This window comes from Primulina eburnea, chromosome 6 (genome assembly GCF_022965805.1).
Source record: "Primulina eburnea isolate SZY01 chromosome 6, ASM2296580v1, whole genome shotgun sequence".
In the NCBI taxonomy this organism is placed as follows: Eukaryota; Viridiplantae; Streptophyta; class Magnoliopsida; order Lamiales; family Gesneriaceae; genus Primulina; species Primulina eburnea.
This window is the reverse complement of record NC_133106.1, coordinates 5,055,431-5,068,257: the sequence shown is the minus strand read 5'-3', so window position 1 is coordinate 5,068,257 and position 12,827 is coordinate 5,055,431. Positions and strand designations below refer to the sequence as shown.

The 12,827-nt window shown below is 36.7% G+C and overlaps 1 protein-coding gene across 1 annotated transcript; it reads right to left on the bottom strand.

The window, feature by feature from the left end:
- Nucleotides 1-5,836: 5,836 nt before the first annotated feature.
- LOC140835289 (30-kDa cleavage and polyadenylation specificity factor 30-like) lies at nt 5,837-10,546 on the bottom strand. The gene is made up of 2 exons (XM_073200779.1): nt 10,472-10,546; nt 5,837-6,658 (listed from the first exon to the last, which is right to left on the bottom strand). The coding sequence occupies exons 1-2, from the start codon at nt 10,544-10,546 to the stop codon at nt 5,837-5,839; spliced, it is 897 nt and encodes a 298-aa protein (XP_073056880.1).
- Between the last annotated feature and the right edge of the window lie 2,281 nt (nt 10,547-12,827).

Here is a 12,827-nt window from a genome sequence, read left to right as displayed (position 1 = left end):
CGTATGAAAAGGAGTTCTATGCACTTGTGAGGACTCTTGAGACGTGGCAGCACTACTTGAGGCCTAAAGAATTTGTGATCCATACGGACCATGAATCTCTAAAGCACCTTAAGGGTCAACAAAAGCTGAACAAGCGGCATGCCAAGTGGGTGGCGTTCATAGAGACGTTCCCCTACATCATCAAGTACAAACAAGGTAAGGAAAACATAGTGGCCGACGCACTATCACGGAGGTATGTGCTTTTCTCTACTTTGGAATCTAAAATCTTGGGGTTTGAACTTGTTAAAGAATTGTATGTGCTAGATGATGATTTTAAGGAAGTGTTTGAAACTTGTATGCATGGTCCACATGATAAATTCTACTTGCATAAGGGTTTCTTGTTTAGAGATGATAGATTGTGCATTCCTAAGTCGTCAATTCGTGAATTACTTGTTAGGGAAGCACATGGGGGTGGCTTGATGGGACACTTTGGGGTGGCTAAAACTTTAAGTGCATTGCATGAACATTTTTATTGGCCACACATGAAACGTGATGTTGAGCGTATTTGTGAGAGGTGCGTAACTTGTAGACAAGCTAAGTTTAGGACACTACCACATAGATTATATACACCACTTCCCGTCCCTAGTGAACCTTGGGTTGATATCTCTATGGACTTTGTTTTGGGGTTACCTAGGACAAAGAAGGGGAGGGACTCTATATTTGTTGTTGTGGATAGGTTTTCTAAAATGGCACACTTTATTGCTTGTCACAAGACTGATGATGCATCTAACATTGCGGACCTATTCTTTAGAGAAGTCGTTAGGCTGCATGGCATGCCTAGGACCATTGTGTCGGACCGTGATGTTAAATTCTTAAGTTATTTTTGGAAGACACTATGGGCTAAACTTGGTACTAAATTACTGTTTTCTACGACCTGTCATCCTCAAACTGATGGTCAAACTGAAGTAGTTAATAGGACGTTAGGAACCTTATTACGTGTTATTCTTAAAAGGAACTTAAATAATTGGGAGAATTGCTTGCCATTTGTTGAATTTGCTTACAATCGTTGTGTGCATTCTACTACTAGCTATTCGCCACTTGAAATTGTATACGGTTTTAATCCTTTGACTCCGTTGGATTTGATGTCTTTACCTGTGAGTGAAAGGTTAAACTTGGACGGAAAAAAGAAGGCTGAATTTGTTAGGGGGTTGCATGAGAAGGTAAAAGCTAATATTGAGAAGAAGAATGAGCAATATGCCAAGCAAGCCAACAAAGGGAAAAAGAAGGTGGTATTTGAGAAGGGCGATTGGGTGTGGCTACACTTGAGGAAGGAGAGGTTTCCGGAGAAGCGACGCTCAAAGCTATTGCCTAGGGGCGATGGACCATTCCAAGTTCTTGAGAGGATCAATGACAATGCCTACAAACTTGACTTGCCGGGTGAGTATAATGTTAGCTCTACTTTTAATGTTAGTGACTTGTCGTTGTTTGATGTAGGTGACGAGCAAGATTTGAGGACAAATCCTTTTCAAGAAGGGGAGGATGATGCAAACATGGACGTCCCAAGGAAAGCATGGGATCCTTTGAAGTTGCCAGAGGGACCAATCACGAGGGGTCGACTAAAGAGATTCAAGGAGGCACTACAAGGAGTCATGAGCAAGCCTGAAGAAGTCGTGATGCATGAGAGTACGGTTGGAGGCCAACGGAATGTCATTCAAGCATTGATGGAGCTGACCGAGTCTGGACGGACCTGCACACGGACCTGCACACGGGGTCCGTGTCCTGTACTTCATGAGATGAGCAAATCCAGTATCTCCACGGACCTACAGACGGACCCAGGCACGGGGTCCGTGCCCTATGTATTTGGCGAATACAGTGCCTACACGGACCCGTACACGGAGGTGAGCACGGGGTCCGTGTCCCTTGATCCCGACTGAAGATGAGTTACAGTATGTACACGGACCCAGACACGGAGGTCTGCACGGGGTCCGTGCCTAGTGTTTTCTGCGCGACAAAATTACCTTTTTTTAGAGTTTTATTTTGTTAGGAAACTAGATTTCATGGTATCTTTTGATATCTAGACTATGTTGGACGAAATTCTAGACACAATACACATATTATTTTTGAGTTTATCAAATTTGTGAGATTTTTCTCTCAACTTTTCAAGGCTTTAGCTTTGTTAAAACAAATCAAACTTATCAAAGTTTATAACTTTGTGGCGTTTGTCGATCGTTCTTGTGCGGATTGTCGTAGGCATCGTTCTTCGAAGGTTCGTTCTAATTTTCGATTGTTATTCCGTGTTTAATTGTTGCTAGACTTTCGTAGTTTAGAGGTGAATAACACAACAATACTTGATTCAAAAGATCGGGAAAAACATACGAATCTTATTATCGTAATTGAATAGAGGGTGCGATTTATTTTTAATCGTGTTTGCTATTTATTCGTGTCAAGATTCACATCATTAAGAATAACTCTTAGTTCCCATATTTACTTGGGTCCAGACGGGATTAGTATTTTTAGAACCAAAACTTGGATCAGTTTAACTGATCGACTATTTGATGTGTTCCAAATATGTTGTCCATTCGCATATGTGTGGTGTGTTCTGTTTGCATTAGAAACCATATGTTTTGTATCCTTTCGAACTTCATTGGTTAGCATATATCTTTTCTGAACAGGCTTGTTGTTAAAGTATCAGTTAGATTTTCTTTTCATCAAGTTATGTCTAACTAAACTGGTTTGGTTAAGCTTCTAGTTTGGCTTAGCATTGGAACTCTCGGACACATAACCAACACTAAACTTTTTTGTTTTTACTCATATTTTCAACATGTTTGCAACTTGAGGGATGATTTCTTGATATTCATATAGCAAACTGGATCTAACGAAATGAATGCATTTTTCTTTGAGCATATCCAGTTTTGGTCGAGTACTTGTATCAGGAATGCTTTCATTGTTGCTAAAACTGATATCAGCTTTGTCTCTAATTGGCTTCTGCAACTCTTGCATTTTAGTTAGGGTAGCTGAAGACTTGTTTCAGGATGAAACTAGTTTAGTTAGCTTCATATTCTCATATTTTAACCTCTGGTCCTCGTCTTGTATTCTTTCATTCTCAGTTTTAGTTTAGCAATATTTGTCTTAAGACTCAACATTTCACTAGACTGTTCCTAGTTAGTTTCATTTTTGTTGTCTAGCAGGTCAATTTTCTTTGCTTTAACTTCCTCGAATTATTGCGAAAGTATTTGGAACTTATTGACCATGTCATAAAGTCCATTGACAAGGTCATCTCATGAAAAATCAGCTGCACTAAAATCAAATATATGCTCACCCGTAGACAGTGACATGGGCATCATTTCTCAAATTTTCAACTGATTCTCATGTGAAACTAAAGGTTCCAGTTACACAACTGTTAGAGTCTTAGTCAACTGAGAGGTAGACTAATTATCGTTCGAGATCACTTCTATGTTCCTGTACACTTTTCCTAGTGCAATTGAGTTCAATCACAATTCAACTGAATCTCTCATCAAAATCAGACAATGATTATCTAGGTTTCATCTTGATATTATCAAACTTATGTATGGTCGCAGAGAGTTTGTTTTTTTGGTCTATTCATTACGTTCAAGATCATTTTTCGGTTCCTGTACACTTTTCCAAGTGCAACTTAGTTCAATCACAATTCAACCGACTCTCTCATCAAAGTCAGACAATGATTCTCCAGGTTTCATCTTGATATTATCAAACTTATGTATGGCTGCAGAGAGTTTGTTTTTTTTTGTCTGTTCATTACCTTTGCGCAAATGAATCAACTTTTCCTAAATTTCTTTAGTAGTCTTACACATTTTTATTTTGCTAAATGTGTTCTTATCAAGAATTTTGTACAGAATATCCTTATCCACATTATAAAGATTAGCTCTATTATTGCCATCATTCATCCATTTACTTCTTAGTTTTTTCTATCATTTGAGGCGCACCGTCGGTGATGACTATGGTTGTCTCGACTTTCAATCACTACAACAAAAACGCTAAAATACACGGATAAAATCCGTTGTCGTTGGTCATTTAAAACTGTTGTAACTAATAGTGTTGTTGAAAGTGCGTTCAACGAAAACGGTTTTAAACCGTTGTCGTAGCTATCATATTGTGACGGTTTTAGCGACGGTTTATGATATATCGTCGCTAAAATTAGCGACAGTTTAGACATAATCCGTCGCTAATTTTTTAAGTTAAATTTAAAAAATTACTTTTATAATTTAATAAATCTACCAAAAAAACTTACAATCTGACTTAGCTAATAATATTCATGATCTTAACCAACATTTAGAAATTTACCGAGAATTGAAGCGAAAAAACTTACACTAAATCGAAATTAAAATCGTCTAAAAGAGAAAAATTTATCGTGTGTAGGAAAATGGACAAAAAACGCGGATATTTATAGACAATTTGCGAAGATTTTTGGTAAAACCGTCGATAATTAAACAGTCGCTAATAGCAATGGTTTAAGCAAAACTGTCGCTAAATATAGCGATAGGCTTAAAACGTCGCTAAAAATAGCAATGGTTTATGCAAAACCGTTGTTATTTTTCAAAAAACACACTAATCGACAACTGTTTTCTAAAACCGTTGTCGTTTGTCCTAAAAAAACGCTAAAAATCATTGTCTTTGACCCCCCAAAAAACGCTAAAAGACAATGATTTTTAGAAAACCGTTGTCTTTGCTTTAAAAAAATGCTCAAAACAACGGATTTCATTAAAATCGTTGTTAAAAAGTTAAAGACAACGGACAACATATCATCATCCTGAACAACTAAATAAGCATTTATTTTATCTTATATTTGCTGAATGAATCCATTTGAAAAGAAATGTTCAGAGTCGAGAATAAACATTGCTCCGATACCACTTGATATGATCGGTTGTAGTGTTTAGAAGGGGTGTTGAGTAAACATTAGACACAAATCGCTTCTTTAAACTTAATTCAGTCAGATTGACAACTAAATAATATATTCTCGATTGTCGATATCAGTTGACTAACAAATGTGCGGAAATAAGTCAAACTGACAGATTAGTGCAAATTTGAGAATGATTTGGCTATGTAAACTGAATATTAAACTGAAAGTGAAAAGTATGCAAGTTTGTTTATGGATGTTCATAGAACTCAAACCTCTATGTCATCCCTTCTTCTTTTTGGAAGGTTCACAATAGAAGGCTTTGGATAGTACAAGTAATTTGCAATATCTCAGTTCAGTTTGGACTTAAACACCGCCAAACTGAAACTTCTAGTATACCTCAACTGAATTGATAACAGTATACATGTGGTTATCAAATATAATGAATTATAATATTGCAATATCCTTGCACTTAATAATCCTCAATCAGGTACAATTGGGATAATACCTATTTTCGTCCTTATTGTTTAACGCTTTTCCCATTTCAGTCCCTCTTCAATTTTGACTGCTTAAGTAATCCTTCCTGTTTTCAAAATCTTCCCGAATTGGTCCCTGCCGTTATGTTGACGTTAAAATTAACGTTGACCCACATCATGTGCCTCTCACATGCTCTTTTCTCTTTAAAAGCAGTCGATTTATCATTCTCATTTTATTACTCACCTCCACAACAATCCTAATCCCCAAATCAATCTACAAAAAAATCTCTAAATGATGCAAATATTTGAAAACGAAGATTTTGAAGGCCTGTTGACAACGTTAAAACAAATTTTACTAGTTACATCCCATTTGCAAAATTTTTATTCCCTAGAAGTTAGAACACTAGGAGGAAATATTTCCCACGGCAAACAAATACAGAATGCTTCATTTTGGAAAATTTGTCAGTGGATGGGTTCATTGGAGATGGTGGCGGAATCCGCCTCCCATTTACGACTCTTCTTCTTTCTTTCTCCCACGTCTAGACCTTCTTGGAGCCTCATATTCCCTGCTGCTTTCATCATTCCTGTAGTTTCCAGCACTGAAATGATCATATTGTTGAGTTTTACCACTCTGCTGATGTTGCCCTTCATCTTCTGGTCCACCGTCGGAGCCTACCATCTTTGTACCTTTAACTCGATCTGAATTCCCACTCCTATAACTAGTTGGTGCCCTCATATCTCTGTTAACCCGATAAGAATTTTGGGGAAGGTGTGATTGAGGTGGTGGATAAAAAGAAGGCATACCAACTGTCCTACCGGCTCTAGTCATGGTAGCAGCTCCGATACCCATGAAAGGAGCCCTTGAACCCATAACCATCCCAAATCCACCTGAAGGTCGACCAGGGAACATCATACTAGGGGCAGGACCTACAAAATCACCAGAGAAACTAGGACCATATGGTCCAAACCCACGAGGAGCAGCCATACCAAAAATTTCAGGCACATGAAAACCATCACGATTCATAGCTCGATACGAAAATCCATCGCCCCCCAACATGTTACGAGGAAAACCTTGAACACTTGCAAAAGGCCGAGCTCCACGTGCAAGAGGGATTTGAGGAGGCCACATCATTCCTCTACCCCTTCCCCTGCCTTGAACTCCAAAGGCCTGTCCAAGGCTTTCATCATCTTCTTCACTTTCTTCCTCCTCCTCTTCCTCATTATCTTCGAAGGGCACAATATCCGAGTTTTCATTCCCATTTTCAAGGTAGAGCAAGGATGCCAACTGCTCACCAATAGAGGGCTCCAGTTCTTGTAAATCTCTACTTATCTGCGTTGAAATAACAAAGCAATGTTCAAAATCATTATGTAAATCTACAGAGCATGCTAAGTTGCTCACATTTAGGAATTTGAAGGGCAGCTGCTGAATATTAAATATTCAAAATGAGGTAGGAAATAATATATGATAACATACCACAAACCATCTAAAATAACTGAAAATTGATAGTGATTGTATGTGTAACGTACCGTATTTTCATACTTAAAAATTTGCGGAAAAATTAAAAATTTTCTTAGACATAAAATAACATTCAAAGTTTGCCATAAAAATATCCCAACCAAGTCCCCCATAAGACATGGCGGTTCAAAGTACTACAATAAAATTTGCTCACAAAAGTTTTGCTCAAAGTATTTCCCTCGAACCAAGAAATCAGAGTTAATTAACATTTGCGTAAAAACATAAACTTTCATAAACATACTGCATACTTGAACATACATAACTTCATCATTTTGCGTAGAGGATGTTTCAAAGCAAGTGACCCATACATAATAAATGCCTGATCAGACAAACCACAGTACTTGGCTGACAGGGACGTATCCACTGCCACATACATGAGATCCCCGTTCATAATTTAACGGGCTGGTTGGTCCCCGTTCATAATTTAACGCTTTCCAACCACGATCTAACCCGTTCATAATTTAACCGGCGGATTGGTCACCGTTCATAATTTAACGCTTTCCAATCCTAAACATAATTTGGTCACAAGACATTTAGCATACCTCAAAAACTTGAAATATTTTCTTGCACGTCAACATACTTACTTGGCGTTGAGGGATTCGTTGGATCTCACTTGGGGCCGCTACTGCACATACTAACATAAATTTTAAATACTTAACTTGCATGTCTTAGACGTAGGTACTCGAGCTCACCACCAAAGTGAATAAGTAGCTTAGGACATTCTAGTTCGCTCCTGGCTGGACCTCGTTTAATCATCGTACTAAACCATGACGTAAAACCACAAAACTAATCCTATATTTATACATAAATAAATTTTAACCATGGTGCTAAACCATGATATAGAACCCCGAAGCAAATCCTAAAAAAAATAAAAAAAAATAAATTTTTTTTTTAAATTTTTTTTTTTTTTTTTTTCAAAAAGGGTGTACACGGGGTCCGTGTACGGGTCCGGGTAGGCTCTGGAATTTCGTATTTTTGAAGGAAAACAGACACGGACTCCGTGTAGGGGTCCGGGTAGGCACTGGACTTGAAAACTCACGAAAATTCAATAACTTATTCATTCACCCTTTCAATCCAAGCCTAAGGATCATGAACCAACACCTCTAGACTCATCCTAGGATGTTATTACATTGATTCAAACCCATAAAAACGCCCCAAACGTCCCTAAGCATCAACAATTAATTCCAACACAACAATAACTCGTAATTAGGCATCGTTTCGCTTCCTACGACTTCTATTACATCCCAAGCCAAACCCGACCCGAACGAACCACCAAATAACACCTAAATACATCTCGTAACATATATAAATGCAGTAGCACAAGCCCGGCGATGTCCAACGAAGCCTGCAACAAATAACTTCAAGAACACATTTTACATAAAAGTCGTAGCTTGAGCAGTCCCACGAAAAACGTCATAACTCACTCAATTTTCATCCAAAAATCTCGAATTTTATATCAAAACGAAGGTATCGAAAAGTTCTACAATTTTGTAGGTGAAAGTTATCTCAAATTCTCGACGAAAAAATCGCAGTTTCGAGAGGAACAGCAAGTTACGAGATTTCAGATCTAAAAAGTATTTCAAACGCATTCAAATCAGTTTTCGCTCAAACGACGAACGTCATACATAAATTTTCACGCATAAAAATACACAACGCATACTATGACAAGATCGATGCAGAAAGAACAGAATATACGTGCCTTTTGATATTCAAAAATACCGTGACGACGATACCGAAGCGGAGAGGGATGCGAGGTTGATCCGGGACGAACGGGGCACTAAAATCCTCAAAGGAAACACACGAAAAGTTGCTGGAAATCGAAGAGGGAAGGGGCGGCTGCTCTAGCTTGAGGAACCCTAGGTTTCACTCTTTCAAAATAATAAAATTCTGAATGTGTGTGAGTGTGTGTGTGTATCGGTGTGTGTGTGTGTGTAAAAGTGTGAAAGTCGTGTAGTGTGTGTGTGTGGCTAGATTAGGGGATTAAAATATTGTTTAAAAATAATTTAACCAATAATTAAAAGTTAACCCACACTAGCTCATCACTTCCTTAGAAATAAAATACACACTAATTTCAAATAAACTCCTTAATTCAAATAACACACACAAAAATGCTAATTTTAAAAGTTTCAAACTCTACAATTCCTAAATACATAAATAAGGCTTTTAAAATACTAAAAACTTAATAAATTATTTAAAATGCCCCCTCTTGACTTAAAATAAAATACCACACTTTAAATTGCTAAAAATCGTCACCGGTCTTTTCCTCGATCCCGCCTCGAATAATCGCCTGAAACATGAAACTCGAAAAGTATTTTAACGTGCACCAATTAAACATAAATATTAAAATAATGCAAATTCTTAAATCGTGAATTAAAACCCAAATCAATGAATTAAGCATGCATGAAAACCATTTAATAAAATACATAAGGAATTTAATAACTTGCACGCACGTGGTTCATGTGAATCTCAAATTTCGGGACGTCACAATCTATCCCCCTTAATTTGAATTTCGTCCCTGAAATTCGCTTATCCTCGATAATCCAAAAGTTAGATTCTTAATTCTAGTATCCCAACAATCCACGCTACCGCTGCGCTACTCTGATAAATTAAGCTTTATGTTGTCCTTACGTCTCTTCAATCCTAATTAAATTGCCTACCAAAAACCTCGTTTGCGAAATACAACTTAAACGGCTTATGGTAACTTAGTTTACTTTACTACGACCTCGAATTCTGACTTTTCTCGTCGTTCCCAATATTAGAAATGGAGGTTCAAACTTATCGTATCTTACCTTCTTTATACTATACCTGTAATGTCAACGACCTATTACATTAGCATTTATGCAGTTCAACTTAAGAACTCTTAGCACCAAAGGTTACTGATCAACTTCTATCCTCGGCAATACACTTAAAAGATACACCTTATCTTAACTCCATATGTTAATATTGGCCTACAATCCCTGAATCGAATATTTACCTTACGATACAAACTTACATAACTTAGCTATTTACGAGTACGTCCCAAATATAAAATTGTTGCCAACCTTTAATTTCGAGTAACATAAATCCGTAAAACCCCAAAATATATAATATCGACCCTCTCCTTAAATAAGAAAAACTTTCTAGCATCAATCACAAGCTTAAACTATTTTCTTCACGATTACAATATAGTTAAAGCCTAAGACACTTGAGCCTTCCTCATTGAAACAAATGTCGCATTCTTAAGTATCCTCAATGCTTAATTAATCCTAGCGTATAAAACTTAATAAGTTATCCCATATTAGCTTTAGACTAACTCTAATAAATCAAATTCACTTATAAACCATAGAATTCTAGAATCCCTATATCAAGCTTGTAGATTTCTTACTCAATAAAAATCTTAAAATTCCTTCATTGATAACTCATGTTGAACACCACTAATTCTCTTTTGTTTTTATTTCACCCAAAAATTCCGTATGAACAAATGTCCCCATAAATTTGAAATTCACCCTTACTCAACCCAAATAGTTTTGGATAACATAATTCCAACACACATATTCACTTACTCCAAAGTTTCTTAATAACTTACAAAAAAATTTCCCAAGACAAGGTGTCTACCTCAATTCTTACATGCGTCGTCTATCAAATAACCAAATCATCAACCATACCCAACCTTCTAGAAAGATCAAATTCCAACAAAAGTACAAGCTTGACTGTTACAACCATGACTAAAACTTATGACACATCAACTTAAGTTCCCAAAAAAAAAAAAAAAAAAAAAAAAAAATTCGCCAACTCAATGTCTATTCTTATAACTTAGCTAACCGATCAACTTTACCTCAAATTGTTATCACCCTGAATTTTAAATTGCCGCAACATTAATTCACTAGCGCTTAACTTTTCGAGCCCAATGTCGATTCATCTTACAATCCCTTTGATTACCATTTCTTATAATATTATAACCCCGATACTTTAAGGTTCTAATGATCCCTTCGAGCTTAAATCATCGAAAATCCCTATCATTTAAACAATTCAACTCTCACTTACTACTAAACTAGTCCCCCAAATTCCTTAAAATTGTAGCATTAATTCATTATTTCCTCAAAATTATCCAGTTTGTCCTAAATTTCGGAAATTCCACATTTACCCATAAGTTCTTGGTGTTCCTAATTCCATTGTGTAAGTTTCTCGCAACATAAAATTCAAAAATTTGAAGCTTATTAGACCCAAATTCAATTCTCATAGCCTCGAACTTTACTGATTTAACCCAAGTGTTCCTCAAAAATTCGAATTTAATCCCCAAAATTTTCTGAATTTGCAATTTGACCCTTAAAGTTCTCGAACTTACATTTTTGGCACTACAACTCTTCAAAATTTGCATTTCCGGTCCCCAATAAAATCTTCGATTTTAGTCTCATTAAACCTTAAAATCCTCGAAACTCGGAATTTAATCCCAAACGATAACTTCGAAACTAGTCCCTTAGGATTTTTATCTTTGCACTTAGGTCCTGAAACTATTGGTCATTACCACTAGGTCCTTAAAATTCTCCATTCGTGCAATTAAATCCTTAAATCCAACTAGGGGGAGCATGCATACTAAATAAATTCTACGCTTTGTATACTTCCAAAGATCGTCGTTTTCCCGAATCATTAATCCTTGGAGTCCTCCAAAAATCAACTCAGCTAGCAACCACGAACCATCAGTAATTTCATAGAAAATCTACAAGTCCCAAAAGCATTCATAATTGTCAAGTTCAACTCATGACCCACGATTATAACATCAGTACTACTAACCAAAAATTAAAATAAACAAATCATTTCCAACTTTTCCTAACACCCAAAAGCAAAATTCTTACTCATTTCCAATTCCACCACCCAGCATGCAAGAAGATTAAACAATTTCTCATTTCATGTCGTAACATGCATAAAATTTTAAAGATCCAATCTCAAGTCATAACGACAGGTAAGCCTGTACTCTAAAACGTATGTCATGTAGACACACAGGTGATGTATAGCATTAAAACATGCACATGCGAAAATCATGACTTAATGCTTACAACATAACATAATGCAAAACTTTAAAACTTACAGACTTGAGGTGTGACTTCGTGAGCTTCTTGCGACTGGCAGTAGGCATAACCCTTTACAAGAACACTGCTCTGATACCAACTGTAACGTACCGTATTTTCATACTTAAAAATTTGCGGAAAAATTAAAAATTTTCTTAGACATAAAATAATATTCAAAGTTTGCCATAAAAATATCCCAACCAAGTCCCCCATAAGACATGGCGGTTCAAAGTACTACAATAAAATTTGCTCACAAAAGTTTTGCTCAAAGTATTTCCCTCGAACCAAGAAATCAGAGTTAATTAACATTTGCGTAAAAACATAAACTTTCATAAACATACTGCATACTTGAACATACATAACTTCATCATTTTGCGTAGAGGATGTTTCAAAGCAAGTGACCCATACATAATAAATGCCTGATCAGACAAACCACAGTACTTGGCTGACAGAGACGTATCCACTGCCACATACATGAGATCCCCGTTCATAATTTAACGGGCTGGTTGGTCCCCGTTCATAATTTAACGCTTTCCAACCACGATCTAACCCGTTCATAATTTAACCGGCGGATTGGTCACCGTTCATAATTTAACGCTTTCCAATCCTAAACATAATTTGGTCACAAGACATTTAGCATACCTCAAAAACTTGAAATATTTTCTTGCACGTCAACATACTTACTTGGCGTTGAGGGATTCGTTGGATCTCACTTGGGGCCGCTACTGCACATACTAACATAAATTTTAAATACTTAACTTGCATGTCTTAGACGTAGGTACTCGAGCTCACCACCAAAGTGAATAAGTAGCTTAGGACATTCTAGTTCGCTCCTGGCTGGACCTCGTTTAATCATCGTACTAAACCATGACGTAAAACCACAAAACTAATCCTATATTTATACATAAATAAATTTTAACCATGGTGCTAAACCATGA